This window comes from Scardinius erythrophthalmus, assembly GCF_964197995.2.
Source record: "Scardinius erythrophthalmus genome assembly, chromosome: 15".
Lineage (NCBI taxonomy): Eukaryota > Metazoa > Chordata > Actinopteri > Cypriniformes > Leuciscidae > Scardinius > Scardinius erythrophthalmus.
Window position 1 is genome coordinate 36,111,720 of NC_138235.1, and position 17,892 is coordinate 36,129,611.

At 37.3% G+C, this 17,892-nt stretch overlaps 1 protein-coding gene across 3 annotated transcripts in view; it reads left to right on the forward strand.

Moving 5' to 3' along the window:
• The window catches only part of scube3 (signal peptide, CUB domain, EGF-like 3), a 128,173-nt gene extending 111,871 nt beyond the window's left edge, over positions 1-16,302 (forward strand). For 2 of the 3 annotated variants that reach the window (XM_081385744.1, XM_081385745.1), the window contains 10 exons: positions 1,340-1,456; positions 2,887-3,045; positions 4,444-4,647; positions 5,621-5,782; positions 6,251-6,418; positions 7,374-7,535; positions 8,924-9,121; positions 9,941-10,093; positions 10,177-10,256; positions 12,111-16,302. In XM_081385744.1, the coding sequence (XP_081241870.1) occupies positions 1,340-1,456; positions 2,887-3,045; positions 4,444-4,647; positions 5,621-5,782; positions 6,251-6,418; positions 7,374-7,535; positions 8,924-9,121; positions 9,941-10,093; positions 10,177-10,256; positions 12,111-12,263 (1,556 nt within the window). In that variant the 3' untranslated portion in view covers positions 12,264-16,302. The remainder of the gene's footprint in view (positions 1-1,339; positions 1,457-2,886; positions 3,046-4,443; positions 4,648-5,620; positions 5,783-6,250; positions 6,419-7,373; positions 7,536-8,923; positions 9,122-9,940; positions 10,094-10,176; positions 10,257-12,110) is intronic. The other variant, XM_081385746.1, reaches the window with a different exon arrangement.
• The last annotated feature ends 1,590 nt before the right edge of the window (positions 16,303-17,892 follow it).

The following is a 17,892-nucleotide window of genomic DNA, read 5'->3' on the forward strand; positions in this document are numbered from 1 at the left end:
CTTGTGTTTTGTGTTTTGTTGTTTTTCATCCATCTGTCTAATTTGAGATTTTGGGCTGTTCGGCTTTTCATAACATGTTGTTCCAGGCTAGTGGAAAGAAAACATTAAAATTCACTTTAAGTGTTTATATTATTGCACTTTATCTATATGCGTCTGTAGATTTCAATTACAATACACATCTGTAAAGGGTTAAACGTTTTTTTTTCCTCCACTTCATCAGCACTTATATACACTAAACTTTGCAGTTTTATTCCCATCTATATTCTGAAGGATTTTACTGAAGGGTTTGTTCGTATACCATTCACCTAATTTTATACAACATTTTAATCTTAAAAACTGATTTATGGAGTGATAAACAGAGATATCCATAATCCCCTCAGTAAAAACCTTTAACTCTAATATGTCAACAAAATCAAACAAGAAATTTGAACCTGGCTTTATCCAATGGTCAGATTTTTTTTTTTTTTCTGGAATTTGATGCAAATTAGACATTAGACAAAACAAAATAACTCTTAATGTAATTAACCAGCTGGAAAAGTATGGTGATATTATTAGTTCATTTGTTTAGCCTATTCATCTGTGGTATAATGCCTTAATTAAGGCTAAACTTGCAACGCTATTACCTGTTCTGGTGTAAAAAAATAAGTGTTGTTGTTTTTAATGGTAATAATTAAAATCACAGTCAAAGGGTATTTTTAGATATCCTTTTGATAATGGATGCCACATATAAAATGAATAAAAAATCAAACCTATCATTATCTCATCTCCTGTTGTTAACAGTCAACATTTTCTAAATGTTAAGCACCTCAATTTCACTGATCATTTGCTGAAAAGGAGGGGAAAAAAGTCATTTTCTAAGACATTCAGGCCCTATTTTTGTATTTTGTTGAAAGTGCCAGCAAACAGAACCTGGAAACCGATGAGACGTTTCTTTTGAACAGCTGCAGCCAATGATTCTGAGAAACATAATGACAGATACATCACAGCTATCCAATTACATGATCACTTGATGCGCTTGGCAAATTAGAAACTTGTTTACCATGCCTGATGTTTGTTTTGATGTCAGACTCGTTTCACATTAGGATGCCTGTCACGGCACACTATAATCTCAAATTGCTGTTCCTCATAAGTGTGCAGAGTAGTGAGCATGAAGCTAACATGAATCTGCTGCAAATGTTCAAAGACCACAAACAGCCCAGCTGGTTTTATTTCTCCAGTCAAACATGTCTAATGTAGCGAGCCAGCAGCTGTGAATGAATGTAGTTAGCTAGTAGTTGTCAGGAAGGGCTTTACATGAATCATGTTGAGTTGTGTGTCAAAGCCTCTTTGTTTGGTTTAGAGACTCAGGCTCCTCCAGTGAAGCAGACGGCATCCTTTCGGATCAAGAACGCCAAATGCTACCTGCACCCGAAGCATAAGGGGAGAGCAGAGGACAACGGCAGACAGATCGGGCCAGGTCAGAGGTCATAGGGCCCAGGAAATGAAGGGTACCATATCATTTTGATGGTCCCTGTAGTGGAATAAGGTTTTAGTAGAGGGAGTTGCATTCTTGTTTTGCTACATAAACAATGATATGTGGGACATTAAAGTGATAGTTGCCCAAAAATTATGAAAACTCACCCTCGTGTCGTTTCTAAACCAGTAAGACTTTGGTTAATCTTCCAAACACAAATTAAGATATAAAAAGTCCAGGTGACCAAAACATTAAAGGTTATAAGTAAAATGGTATCTTAAAATGAATTGAGTGGTATGATCCAGGTCTTGTAAAAAGATACTGTCATTTTATATTATGAACCATTTTAATTTAGGCTTTTATTTGCATCTAAACAATAATCCACTCACATACATACACAAACCTCATTGTTTTCATGCATCACGAAAGATGCATTTACTTGAGAAGCAAAATTACATTAGGCAAGGCAAGGCAAGGCAAGTTTATTTATATAGCACATTTCATACGCTATGGCAATTCAAAGTGCTTTACATAGAGAGGAATAAAAATAATCACAAAAATAAAAGCAAGGAAAATTAAAACAGTTATTCAAAATGCTTTACATAGAAAGGAATTAAACACTATGGCAATTCATAGAGCTTTGCATAGAAAATAAGCACAAAATAAAAACAAGGGAAATTAAAACAGTTATAAAAGGAATTAAAAGAGATAAATTACACAGTTATTAGAGGAAAATTAATTAAAGTAGTAAAAAGATGATACATAGAATAAACTTCTCATCTGGCAAAACACCAGTGTATCTTATTGTGCATATAGTTTTACTCTGACACTGTCTGTGTTTATTCTCTGGGCCTAAGAATTGCATTGGAGGTCTCCGATGGACCCGATTTTTCCCTAAAATCGGACAGGAGGAGCTCTAGGACTGACCTTGGGTTCACTGCCCCATCAGTCCAACCCCCCCCCCCCCCTACATTTTCTGATGCATCAAAATTAAGTGATGAATAACAAGAATAAAATGTCTGCTAAGGGGATTAGAAAAATAATTCCCTTTAAATCACTGTAAAATGTATTTAGTTGAGTTCACTTAGAAAACTTGTGGAAACTGATTGCTTTAAGTTTAGCAAGTAAATTAGCTCATCAGTTTTGAGTTGATAAAACTTACTACCACTTAGTAGATGTGACTAGAGATTACTTAGAAAACTTGAGGACTGGTAATATTATGATCAAAGTCTTATACGTTTGAAATAACATGAAGGCGAGTAAATTATGACACTTTTCATTTTTGGGTGAACTATTTCTTTAGATCTCACACATTCTAAATTCCATGCAATATATTTAAAAACGGTTAATGACTTAATCTATTAACAATGTCACTCCGAAATGTGAAACTGACATTTAAATGCCCTTTTTGTGAATAATAACTTGATTTGTAGGTGGTCAACCATGCAACAACTGCCTGGTCACATTTGTTAACCTGAAGTGTGACTCGTCTAAGAAGTCCAAAGGTCGTCGAGCGCGTAACCCGTCAAGCAAAGAGGTCACACGCATCACTCTGGAGCTGGAGGCCGAGGTCAAGCCCGGGGACACCACCGGTGAGTCTCATATCCTCACCTAAAATAAACACCTCTGCAAAAAAAAAAAAAAGATTTTCTTCCTCAGTATTTTTGTCTTGTTTTCCAGTACAAATATCGAAACATTCTTAAAGGCGCAATATGTAGTTTTTCGCCACTAGAGGTCGCCTATTCAAAACAAGGCGTAGCTTGCGAGATTGAGCGAGGAATCATGGGAGTTGTCGTCTTCACCTCACAACCGGTGGAAAGAAATCTGACGGGACTCGGGCAGAAATAATATTCATAGCTGAGATTATTAACGTTACTGTAGTATGAAGCAGAGCTGGAGCGATTGCTAATGAGAGACGAGCGCGAGATACGGCTCGACAGCAGCAGAACTTTTATTATGCCACAGACGTCGTTTCGGCGTCTTCGTAACATAGCGCTGTTTTATCATTAACATTTGCCTGTTGAAAATGATGTTATAACATTACTCTGTGCATTCGCTCGGCGGCTGCTATGAGACACTTGTTGCCCACTGCAGTGAGCTAGATCAACATTAGAATATTATATTAATAAATGCTGGATTAATGCATGCAATTAATTTTAAAACATATTGTATGATGGAGAAAATGCTGCATTACTGTTCCTAAAAATAAAGCTACATCTGATTATGTTATGTTAGCCACTTGACAAAATAGTGTTGTCTCTGAGGCAGAACATGGTAAAAACACGGTACTCTGGGAAAAGCTAGAAAACAAGCGATTCAAACAATAAGACTAACAGTGTTGAGCTATATAACAATGATTAGTTTTCTGTCTGTAAATGTATCCAAACAGTTGTTCCCTTGTCTATTATAACAATATATTAAAGCGTATTTGGTGTTTCCATGGTTTCTGCAAAATAAACTAAAAATCTGAAATCGAGGGTAACGCGGGTATGATGTCAGACAGGCGACGCAATGACACGGTCCGTGTCCTGGTTAAAATTGCTTAATTCTCTGGATTTAAACATTTTTGGAAACATCTGGGATAATATAAGTACACAAGTCAACAACATATATAACACTGTTCTAGTGGTTTTTGGAGATTTTAATCCAAAAATCTTACATATTATGCCTTTAAATCAAGATACATTTACTTGAGAAGCAAAATGACAAAAGAAATTGAGTCTTGTTTTCGAAAAAAAAAAAATGATTCTCAACATTAAGTGACTTTACACTTAAAGCATAAAGTCACGGAAATTTTATACATTTTTCAGAAAACAAGACTCACTGTCTTCAGTAATTTTCCACCTCAGGTAAATGTTTTGTTGATATTTGTACTGGAAAACAAGACAAAAATCCTGAGAAGAACATTTTTTGCAGTGAACCGACAACTGCACAGGATGAACGAAGTGCACTGCATTTTAAGTCATGCCGTTCATCTTGTTCTCCTGTAGGGAGCTGTAACATGATGTGTCAAAGGCAGCGCATGGAGCAGCAGATGAAGTCGTACATTAAAGCCCTGAAAAAATCCATTAACCAGGAGCGTTTCCTCATCCGTGTGGCCGGGCTGGAGTACGAGGTCGCGCAGAAGCTCCCGCAGGCGGCACTGAGGCAGGAGAACTGCGGACCGGGCCGAGAGAAAGACAGCGGCCGCTGTGGTAAGAACGGAAGAGTGAGTGGGGCCTGTTATTCATGAACCCCTTGAATAATGCAAGGGCTTCCTATTGCCCAAACTGTAGAGCATGGCGCCTGCTACGCCAAAGTCATGGGTTTGATTCCTGGGGAATTAAATGTAAATGTATTGAATGCAGAGTTGCATTGGATAAAAGCACTGCCAAATGTATGAATGTAAGGGTGCTATATCATAAAACATCCCAGCAAGCAATTTTGCATTTTAAAGACGTCTAATAGCCGTCCAAACACAGCCCAGACATCAAAAAACAAGGCTATTAGACGCCTTTTAAACCGCAACATTGCGTGCTGGGATACTATCAACAGATAAGAATGAGCAAGAGCATCTCCTAGAGATAGAAACTCAGGATGGTTTGAGACTTGCATGGATATTAGGGGTGTAATGATACCCTCATGTCACGATTCGATACATATCATGATACTGAACTCACAATAGGTTATTATTGCGATACTCCAACACATTTGATAAAAGGTTCACAAAAAATGTAGTTGTTGATTAAAATGCTAAATTTGGTTTTAGTAAATGAATAGGCTTGCTTGTAACCCAATGCACAGGACAATAGTGACACCGGAATAACTGACTGAACTGACTAAAGCAAAGTTTAGCTTATTAGTAAATATTTGCAAGACGAATTTGAGCATTTTGCATTGATCGCATGAAACTGCAGAGTTTGTTTTATTATTATTATTGAACAAAGATTCCATGGGATACATGTATCACACACAAAAAAAAAAGACAGAAACTCAACGTAGAGCAAGGCAATAAAGTACATTTTCAAACAAGATACAGTAAACAGAGACAGTCTACAAAAAAGTAATTCATAAAACATTTAAAGCAATAGAAATACGTGAATGTGAAACTACAGGGTCTTCAGAGTTCAATTTCAAAGTCAATGTCAGCGTCCTCACTGCTGCCCCCTGCTGGCTGCTCTCTCTCAGTCAGATGTTTGCCTGGGTCATACTACCATGGAGAGCAGGAGCGCTGCGTCCACTGCCCACCTGGAACCTTTCAGGAGCGTGAAGGTCAGCTGGCCTGTGACCTTTGCCCTGGAGGAGACCGCCATGGTCCACCAGGGGCCCGCAACATCACGTCATGTGCAGGTGACCAGCCTTGATCCATGTGCCTTCTGCTTGATAATGGATGTAAATGTGTTCAACTAAAAGTATGTGACATTGTATCGTATGATGAATCCACTATTGTAAAACCTTGAAGTAACTTTGTTCTGTTTCTCTTTCTCTTTTTTGCAACAAAAATGATCCATCACTGAACTTACTTAATCTGGACTATGACGCTATTTTCCTCTAGAAACAAACTTTGTTGCATTATTTTCCTGTTATCAATGTAAAACTGCTTTGAAACAATCTTTATTGTAAAAAGCGCTGTATAAATAAAGGTGACTTGACTTGACGCAAGGACCTTTTTATTAATTATAGATACAGAATATATTTTAATGGTGATATGTGTGTGTATATTGAGAATGACATCAATCAATGGAATCTGTAATTGTATGATACAATCTGTTCATGTGGAGAAAATCAAAAAGTAAAGTAATTTTTGTCTTTTTATAGGTCAATGTCCACCAGGCTATTTCTCCAGCGATGGGTTCAAGCCCTGTCAGTTGTGTCCCCTGGGAACGTACCAGCCCGACCCAGGACGAACTCTCTGCTTCCCCTGTGGAGGCGGGCTCGGTACCAAAAGAGAGGGTGCCAGCTCCTTCAATGACTGTGAGGTCAAAGGTCAGGCATTTTGACACATTCACATCAAGCAGTGTGCATAAAAACTACTGTAATATATTCATGATGTTTGGAGAAAAACACGGTGCACAATTTTTAGTTAAAGAGGTAGGCAATGTTTTTTTATAAACACTTTTTGTTACACAATACAATGAAATCTCCTTGAGTCCGAGCTTGATTCTGTTGTGTTTGTAGTGCATATCACATCAGATGAACACATACCTCTTTATTGTTCCCTATTGCCAACATACTCATCCCCTTTCCTTTCTCTCTTGCTCCCCCTAATGGTCACTGTCCTACAGTGTTGTTAACTTATTTTTGTTTCATTGTTTTGTGCACTACTGGGCCACCGTACTCTTCGCATCCTGATAGCAATCAATAATAAGTCCTCTAAAGATAAAAAAAAAAAAATTACATTTATCTTCTGTAGAGTCTCGCTAGCTTGCTATTGCTAGCCTCCGAAGTTGCCTACCCTAGCTTTTAAATTTGAGTCAAATTTTTTGTTATATATTTATTAGTTTTCTTTTCTTTTTTTCAATATATTTTTTTTTTCAGTTTTGGATCAAGTTTGCCTTGGCAAATGATTGAAATAAATTAAGTTTAGTATTTTATAATATTTTTGTTTACTAGTTTTTGTTGTTGTTATAGTTATAATTAATTATAATAACCCTGGTTAACACAAAATTAATTTGGCTTATGTTTGTGTGTAGATTTGTAAGAGAAAATAGTTTAGGTTTTACGTTTCATACACACCAGCAATGAATGTTTGACTCACAAAACCATATAAAACAAGTCTTTTCCTCAAGTGTAATAGAGTTCAGATTTTGATTAGACCATAAAAACTGGACAAATGAAGTCTTACATTTACTAAAATTAGACTCTCATAGTCCATGTGTGTGTGAGGGGAAGCTTCATGCTAAATCAGCCCATGTGACATCTGTGTTGTGTGTGTGTGTAGTGTTGTGTTCTCCAGGTCATTATTATAACACCTCAGTTCATCGCTGCATCCGCTGTCCTCATGGAACGTACCAGGCTGAGTTCAGGCAGAATTACTGCATCTCCTGCCCTGGGAACACCACCACAGACTTTGACGGGGCCATCAGCGTCTCTCAATGCAAGAGTGAGTCCGCTCATCCTAAAGCACAAGTGTGGACTTCTTATGAGTCCCTTATCACTATACAAGTTGACCGAAACTCTCGAAGTAAAACCAACATCAGATCAACAAATGGCATTTTGAGTGAAATTATGTGTTTTGTCATTGGGATCCTCATTTTAAATGTTTTTTCCGTCCCGGACTGATAGCCGACGCTCTTAACTGACAAGATTAGAACGTTAAATTAAATTTAAATTAGAATGGACCCATCTGTGACCTATTAAAAATACCAACAAATGTTTTTACCCCATAAGAATTGGTTTATTTTTACAGTCATAACTGCAGCATTAGTTAATTTGGTTATAGAATCGAGTAATTTCGGTTATAGAATATGGTTAACTGAACTGTGTAAATGCATCACTAAAAGGTGAAGTGTCAACTGAATTTATCTGCGGCCATATATTTACTTGTTAAAGGGGCTATAGGCAAGAATTGTCATGTGTTAATCGCTTTTTGTATTGTCAATGTGTGAACAGCTTGTAATGAAATTTTAAAAAAGAGATTTGCTGGCTGCAGTTCACATAACAGCCACCGGTGTCACTAATAACAAGGGTTTCTGAATTTTACAGATAGTCCTTTTAAATTACTGTAATTATAAATATTGGTCAAAATTCTTACGATCGGTTAACAAATTTGGCAGTTAATTATATGCATCCTTAGTTTGTCAAAGTGCTTTAAGGACACGCATCTGTTTGGGGACTTGGACTGATGCTTTGTTGTGTTCATGTGATGTGAAGATTTCCCTACAGGGTCAGTGTCTATCATATGGTTCTGTTGAAATTCATCTTCACCAAGTCACAGAAGAAATGTTTTAAACTCATCATGCTCTTGAAATAAACATTGAAATAACAGGGAATATAAAACATTCCAAGCATTTAAGGAATAAAATGTAGGGATGCACGATATATCAGCCACCGATATATGTTCATTTTTAATGTTATCGTTATCAGCCCGATAAGAAAATTTGGTTGATATATTGAAGCTGATAAATAATGGATTATTTCCTTCAGCTGAGACGCTTCAGATGCGCACTGTTCAACATGATGGTTTTGAATTGCTTGAAATATGATTGGAATCACTTCAAAAAAGGAAAAAAAGTACAACATGTGCAGCACAAGTCTGTGATATAGGCGAGACTTTTAGTTTTGTAATCAGGCTCTCAAAAATTATATAAAAATTTGGATTTAGATTTATCGGCCAATATATCGGTTGTCGACTTTCAAATATAAAGAATTATCGGTATCGGTATCAGCCAAAATGTTCATATCTCTAATATAATAATAAAGTCATGTAAATGTTCTTATTGAGAAATTTACCGTAACGTGATCTTTTTGTTTATTTGTTGGTGTGTTCAGATCGGGAATGTGGAGGTGAAATAGGCGAGTTCATCGGATACATAGAGTCCCCCAACTATCCAGGAAACTACCCAGCCAATGTAGAGTGTGTCTGGACCATCAACCCTCCTCACAAACGCAAGATTTTGATCGTGGTCCCAGAGATCTTCCTCCCATCTGAGGATGAGTGCGGAGACGTCCTAGTCATGAGGAAGAACTGTACGTTTTTGTGCTTTTCCAGGATTAGCCTTTATAGGGTGTATCCACTTTTTCTGTGGCGTTGGTTACGGAAGTATTTTTTCCATTCATTTTTCCCATAGAGATTTTAAAAGTGTTTGTAAAAGCATTATAAGCTAAGATCCAAACCAACCAAAAACCAACGAATCAACATTACTAACTTTTATTTGAAACAAAAAAGTATTTGAAAACTGGGCAAAACTTAACAGCTTTAATGAAGGAAGGAACTACAATCCCATGAAGCATTGCGAATGATACAAACATTTACCAGTTTTGAGAGCGAGCGTATCAAGACTGACTTGATTATGTAATTCGTGGTTCTTCATGGGAGTGGGTGGAGCTAAAAACTTTTGCCGAGATTTGCTTGCCACAAATTTCTGATTGGTGGAATTTTCTGAACAGCATCATGGGTAATGTAGTTTTTCACCAGGAATTTCACTGTTAAAATAAATAAGTTGAAATAATGCAAACTGATGGCTTCAGCAAGTCATATTTATCATCAATTAACAACCTTGGAGCTCAGAGTAGGTCTGTCTTTAAAAGTTTATACGTTATCGTTAAAAATCAATTCCCCTATGAATTCCCCTGAACTCAACTGTTGCACTCTATATTAGTGTCAAAAACTCTTTTACTCTTTAAGTATGTTGTACTGAAAGTAATCAAACAGTGTTATCATGCATGAAGGATCTAATCTTTGTATAAAAGACATTTGAAATATTGACTTATCGGGACTAATTCCTCCATGTTAGTGGTGATGGTTTCTTAAGCTTTGATTTAAACACTAAAAAATGTTCTTCTCAGGGTCAGCAACCTCCATCACCACCTATGAGACATGTCAGACATACGAGAGGCCGATCGCGTTCACGGCCCGATCTCGCCGCCTCTGGATCAACTTCAAATCCAACGACGTCAACAGCGCTCGCGGGTTCCAGATCCCTTACGTCACTTATGATGGTACGGTGGATTTTAGGTGGATTTCTGTCCATTCTTGACATTCATTGTCACTAAAATGCGCATGATTTTTATTTTTTCTTTAGAAGACTACGAGCAGCTGGTTGAAGACATTGTAAGAGATGGAAGACTTTATGCCTCTGAAAACCATCAAGAAATACTCAAGGTTAGTTTTGTGACTAGTGAAGAGTGTTTACTCTTTATTCAGAACCCTTAAGTAGTGTAAAGGGTTTCTGCGAGTAGTGTTCATTTTGTTAACGAAATCTATGACGACCTTTTTTCCATGACTGAGACGATGACGAGACGACGCCAACGTCATTAAACGATAACTGTGACTATATCAACATGCAATATCGCTTTAACAAAAACTCTTTGTCGAGAAAATATTACAGACCAAAGCCTTTATGAGCTTTCATGCTTGCAGTTGTCAGATTTCAAGAGTTTAAATCCTCCAATCAGAGCTTTTCTCCTAAAAGGATACATTTTCTGTGTTGCTTCACGAGCCGCTTTCGGTGTTTGCTGCGATTAAATCTGAGATCAGACCTTCTCAGTGATGAATTGTAATAAATCTAAACATGAATCTCACTATATTGTAATTTGCAATTACTATTAGGAATTTCACTGTTTTCATTTTTGAGAGAAGTTTCTTGTTTTATGATGTTGTTTTCATAATGTAGATTCATTTATGTGACAAATAGCCTATAATAAATCAGAAAACCTAGATGCGGTAAAATAAATGCGCATGAGTTGACATTCTCTTGATTTGTGTAAAAATAAAAAATAAAAATGTAAAAATACATTTCTCAATTGACAACAATTATTGTGATCATAATTTTAAGCAAAATAATTATGATTATCAATTTAACCATTATGCAAATGTGACTAAGTTTTCATTGACTAAAACTAGACTAAATTGCTCAGACATTTAGTCGACTAAAACTTGACTAAACGAAAACAGGACAAGGTTGACTAAATATGCTAAAAACTAAATAAAAGTGCATTTCCCACTGGAAGACTGAAGGTCCTTGCACACTGAGTCCGAAATTCTCGTCCGAAATTTTCGCACGTTAAAAAATAAATACGACCTCACGTTGTGTCAATCACGTCTACACACTGCCTCCGAAACTTCCGTCTGTAATAAAAAAATTCGGATCATTTTTCACATCGGTAGCAAGCATTTTGAGAGGTGTTGTGACAATTCAGAGCCACCGTACAAGCGAACGCCAAAATCCAGAACTGTTCAGGATCAACTGGTTCACGTAAATTGGTGGTCTTCTTTTTAACATGTGGCTCCAGTATCGCACCAAACTGAGCCACTGACATCCTGAAGTAAACTTGGGATAATCCCGCAGCGAACTCTCCTTCCTCTGTACGCAATCTCAGGATTGTTGGATGGACCCAATATTTCCTCATTCTTTTTCTCTTTTTAAGAAGAGAGAGGACAACAAAATCATCCTCACTGCTTGAAGACTCCATTTTGTATTGCTTTGCCAGTTTTAACTGACTAATTAACACGCATCAGACTCAGTGTGCGAGGTTTCTGTGCGTGACAAATTTTTAGGATGGCGAATGCGAAAAAACGCATACGAAAATTGTTTTTTCGTATTCGCCATCCTAAAAATTTGTCACGCACATAAACCTCGCACACTGAGTCAGTTGGCAAAGCAATACAAAATGGAGTCATTTTTTGAGTTTTCGTCATTCAGTGGCTCTGAATTGTCTAAACACCTCTCAAAACGCAGATAATCGAACACGATCCGAATTTTTTTATGACGGACAAAAGTTTCGGAAGCAGTGTGTACGTGATGGCCACAAAATGAGGTCGTATTTATTTTTTAACGTGCGGAAATTTCGGACGAGAATCGGACTCAATGTGCAAAATTGTGTTGAAGGAATGTTAAGATTGTTTAAACTGCTTATTTCTATACACTGACCGTACATGACGAAAGCATTTCGATTTTTAAATGATGTCCATTTCATGCCAGTCTCATTCGATCTTTCTCCTTTCTGTTCCCACCAGGATAAAAAACTGATTAAAACTCTGTTCGACGTGCTGGCTCATCCAAACAATTACTACAAGTACTCCACCCGGGACTCCACGGAGATGCTCCCGCGTTCATTCATACGTCTCATCCACAGCAAAGTCTCCGCTTTCCTGCGCCCGTACAAATAATCCAAGAGCTCCGTCCACATCCACACACCTCCAGTCACCTGGCCTTGAGTCAACGGGATCCTACACACATTTAAAGGAAATACACACGCGCACACATATTCAACAGCACACACACAACCACACTATGCAGATTTCAGATGTTTCACTTCACTTTACCCTTTTCTTTTCTTTTTCTTGTCCGTCACCTCCGAGGGGAAAAAAGCTTCTGTGTAGTCTACATGTAACGCAGTCGTATCGAGACAATGAACGTGTTTCCTTTCTCTACGTCACCATTCTGTGCTGTGTCCATGATGGTTTTGTCCGGTCGTATGAACGTTTGCACGCTCAGTCCTGAGGCGTCCCGTAGAGGAAGACGACGGTTTGGGTGCTCCCACTCCTCCCGTTAAGAGCGACGTGCGAGTCTAAACGCACGCCTGGTTTTCACAGACATGATTTGAGTTAAAGAGCGTGTTGTACAGACAAAAGAAAGTTGGCGCATGTCAAAGAAAAGAAAATCTACTTGTTGAACTGGAGCTAGCTGTGATCGTGCTTTAAAAAAAAATAGGCTTTCCCCAAGTTCCAGCCGTCGTAAACTCTGCTAGTTCTCCGAATAAATGTACAATCTTTTGTATATCTGTAATTTTAGTGTGCTCTTGGTAAGATCTAATTCATATCAAGCATTTCACAATGTTAAAACATTATATTTGAGCTCCTAGAGCATACATGTAATCGCTAAAGGTCATGCTGTTAAAACAGTAATGTTTCGTTAAGGTCTGCCAGTTCAGATTGTATTATTGTCAACTGCATATTCGTCTATTTCCTAATATTCAAGTTAATTTAACAAACCGTGCGTTATTGGAAAGGCTCGGGTGATGAGAAGGTCGGTTGGGATTTTGAGAACGGTGGACTGTTAACACTCATTTCTGTGAGTTTTTTGCAGGACATGCAATTGCTGCTTCTTCAGAAACGTCACTTTAATTCAAGAAATGTCCTACAGAGAAGAGCAGTCGAGGGGCCGAACTCTTTCACAGGTTGGAAGAAATGATTTCATAGTGCAGACATGAATCACTGATAAACGTAAAGCACGGGGTTTGACGTGGATGGACTTTTCAGTCACGAGCAAGATGAAATGACAGTGTTTTGAGTTTGTTTTGCACATTATAGAAGGACCCAAAGAGAAGCAGCGTTCAGGTTACAAGTGTTGGGTTTCACCGGACCGCGGTTAGATTTGCTTGCAAGTGCCTGAAGTGCAAATAGTGTCAGGATAAGCCTGTGGATGTCGACATTTATGAGTGTTTCCTGTATTAATTATGAATTAGTATTCCTCATGAATGTGTTCATAGGTAGAGCCCTTCACATGCGAAAAAGAACCAAACTTCGAGAAGGTCAAACCATACCCAGTTTTTATATGTAACCAGAAAAGGACTGGTCAAAATGGTAGTTTACTGTTGTCTCTTTTTTTTTTTTTTTTGTATATTGTAAATATGAAATAAACGTAGACTAATTGGAGTCTGAGAGATAAGTCCAAACACAAGTTGTTCTCCCAAACTTGTACTTAGAAACTTTCCGCTGTACTAGCCTCCCTTTCAAATGCGGACACAGAAGAGGGTGTGTTCAGACATCGAGCATCAAGGCCAGAAACGCTCTACGCAAGTCGTCCAATGTACATAAACACGCATTCCTGCGATGGTAACAAGCCTCGGGACTCAACGAGACGATAGTTACATTCATTTGTTTGTTCCAAACCAGATACATGTCGACTTTAACGCGCTAAACAAGATCTCAGTAGCTGAAACTTACCGATAAAGAAGTTAGATCTAATGCGACACATACAGTACTTGCACATTTACATGCTTGCGTAGAATGTTTTGGGACTATTTCTGTGCTGAAAAAAAAAAAAGACAAAGTTGTGTTGTTGACTGAAAAGCTGGCTCCACATGTGGTCAAACGTGTCTATTTGTAACCCTTGACCCAACCTCTTTTTAAAGTTAATCTGTATTCAAACACACAAGAATGTCCCAGGCCATTTTTTTTCAAGTGCAGAAAAGTCTAACCCTCAAGACTAGATCCTAAAATCCAGAATTGAAACGAACTGAATGTGTGTGGGTCATTTGATGAAGCATTTATTGACGTTTTAGGTATTATGTACATTTTGTCATCTATTACAATGGTCACTAATATAATTGTTTAAATGTATAAATATGATAGAATAGAAAAGAAAAAAAAACACCTTGGGTTAACCCAAGAAGAAGTGAACTGTCAATATTGCCCCACTTGCAGAAACCAGTTCATACTACTAAACATGTTGCAGCACTGCAGGTTGGATGTCTCCGTGAAATTTAAAGGATGGGTCATATGTGAAATAGCCATGATTGCCTGGATGGAAAGTTTGTGGCAAAGTAGTTAATGTTTTGTTGAATGTTCACTAAAAGAAATGCAGAGTATTTGCTGTTCTAACTAGTCAGTGTCATTGGCGGTCTGTGACTGCTTTATTTTTGTTTTATAATTTCCCCTTGTCTTTGCTCTACCAAACCCATTTCAAACATCGATAAATGATCAATCCATGTTGCTGTTGAATGTTTTTTTTTTTTTTGGTCTGTGTTTTTCTATTGTCTTTTGTCTTTTTCCCCATTTTTCTTTTTCAAAATGTTTTTTTTTTTTTTTTTTGAGAAAAAGAAATGACTTTGCCACAATGATTCATGGAATGGGAAATGGTATTTGCACTTGAAATTTGTTTATGCTCATGTAAAAATGTCTGGATTTTGTATTGTCTTTTTAAATGAAAGAAATTGGTGTTCTTAAAGTTGTCTATTCTGATTTCTTAATTCACAGGTACAGAAAAAAACAAACACCAAAGGTAGATGAAAAGTAAACTATATTAAGTCAACTATAGCTAAACTTGTGCCTTCATTATTTCAGAATAATTTCATTTTTTTGGAGTTAAACAATACACAGGATATTTATTTGTCATTGTCACAATAATATTCTGAGCAAACATTTATAACTATAAATTATTTCAGGTGATGTTGGCTAACTATTGATGGTAATATCATCATGAAGTGGAGTCATTAATACATTTAAATTATGTATTATCAACCCAGGGATGCAGCATGATTTTAAAACAAGCACAAAAAAGTTTTGACCTACTGTATCATTCAGAAACAGACATCAAAAATCAGAATACGACTCTCAACAATGGTAACGATCAACAAAAAGCTTCCTGTCGCATGCCTTGTTTTGAGTCTGTCAGTGATGACTAAGACACACAGGTGACAAAAAAAAACGAAAAAAAAAAAAAAACGAAATTGAGACAAATCAAAGGTCAATAGCCCAACTAAGACAAACACTGATCACAATAATGGCAATTTCAAATGAAAGATTTCAATACAACATCATCTAAACCTGTGTTAATTCTAAATAAGAGCTTCTGTAGACGTCAACAGAAATAAAGTCAGTCTGGCTTGTAATGAGTGAAGATGGTAATGCTGTTTTTGGAGTTGTTTAATCAGATCTTGAGAGAATTAATGTCTTCTTTTATCTTCAGATGATTGCATCTAAGGCTGAGGCTGGAAGTCAGTTGTAGTGCTTGTGTTTCTGCTCATCTTTTTTTCCTGTTCTTCTTTTACACCAGGGTTAAGGCCCTTTCACACTGGACGCGATTTTTACGCACGAATAATTCGCGCGATGGTTTTATTTTTTGATCAGCTGTTTGTGTAATGAGTGCTTTCACACCGAACGCGAATGTGCTGCGGCGAAAAAACTACTTTTTTTTTTTTCGTTTCGATGTCGATTTTTTTTTTTCTTTTGGGGCGACAGAAAAGACTTCAGCCAATCATATACTACAAGGACAATGATTGTGTGGCGTAGCATTGCCAACCAACTCGGTTATCACGACTGTGAGTATGTTGTGTGATAGTTTTCGTCGTCGTATAGTCCTGTGCTGTGTAGGCTAGCAGGCTAAACTACATTTGGGATAGAAAGCTAATCGTCAAAGATAGAGAGAGAGACCGTGTTTACGCAGCTCATGTGATGGGTTTTGACGCGAACTATTCGCACACGAACTATTCGCTTTTTCGTTACGCATCCGGTGTGAAAGGGCCTTTACACTAGAAAGACTTATATTAACTTATATTGACCACAGATGTGCCTTTTTTACAGTACAGTTGAACATCATGCTTTTAATTTTATCAAAGTATTAGTAAATGTTGAAATTAACTTTAACTAAGATCAATACATGCTTTAAAGTATTTTTTTATTGTTAGTTCATGTTAAATGGGTGGTATAATGCCCTTTTCACAAGGTGTAAAATAAGTCTCTGATGTCCCTAGAGTGTGTGTGTGAAGTTTTAGCTCAAAATACCCAACAGATATTTTTATATGGCATGTTAAAATTGTTACTTTTTGAGGGTGAGTAAAAACACACTGTTTTGTGTCTGTTTCTTTAAATGCAAATGAGCTGCTGCTCCCAGCACAGGGGGCGGAGCTTCAACAGCTTGCACTCACACAGACATGCATTGAAAATTTCAAAAACTTTTTGCCTTTTATGTAAAAAAAAAAAAATGGGATGGGGGGGGGGGGCCTTTCTACCAGCCGTTTGTTGTAGTCCTTAAAAAGCAATTTCTTTAAAAGACAATACTGCCCTACAAAGGCAAAAGACCTTAAGTCGCTAGAGTGTGGAACTGAGAAAAATGACTTTAAAGATTTTTAGTTGTCCCGCTTAATTAATTATAGGTAGGACACTGGAAATTTGGCAAATAGATGTTTTAGTAATGGAAATTATATACATAAAAAATCTTGAGCTCAAACTTGACTTTTGACCACTATTTTAAAGTTACTGTACTCTGCCTTTGTATTGTCAGCAAAAAGTGAGAGGTCATACCAAGGCAAAAGGCCGTAACTTCCACATTATCAATATTTAGTTGCTGATCACCATTAACAAAATCATTATAGTACACACCTGTATAAAATCTAGTGATCATGGCATTTATTTTGTATGATTTACAATTATTTATAGCCATCTACTTATTGCTATCCTGTGCTTTGGTTGCATTCTGATGGCATTTTTAATACATTTGACATGACAAAATACCTCCTATTAGTCCAGCGTTGACTCGACCGCGTTTAGGGCGGGGCTGAAGGCGAAGGTTTGGCACTCTGCCAGCTAGTTTGCGAGCTTTAATTCATGGATGTATTCATCTGATACGGCAATGTGTAACGTTTTTCTGTCAACTCTGCATAATCCTTCGCGATCGTAATCGCACGTTTGTCGATGGAGCAGACCATACTAAATGTTCTGACCGCTCTGAGGACATCAGAAGTTAGAGCGACTGATGGCAGCTGTACAAAGTACACAGGATACACCGTAATTTTAATTTTAATGGACATTAAAACAAAGGCAGATAACCTTACAATCTGGTAGGTAGCATTATTTGATTAATCACCGGCACCGTAACTTCGTTCATATTGACGCGCGGCTAAACAAAGGCAGAGCACCGTAACTAACTCGTAATTTGAGCGTTCCAAAACAAAGCCAAAGAGCGGTAACTGATGTTACGGTGTTCTGCCTTGGATTCTCATGGGCTTTTGGAAGTTACTGTTAAGACAAATCATTATTTTCTCGAAAAATAAACGGAATTTATTCAAGATACTTA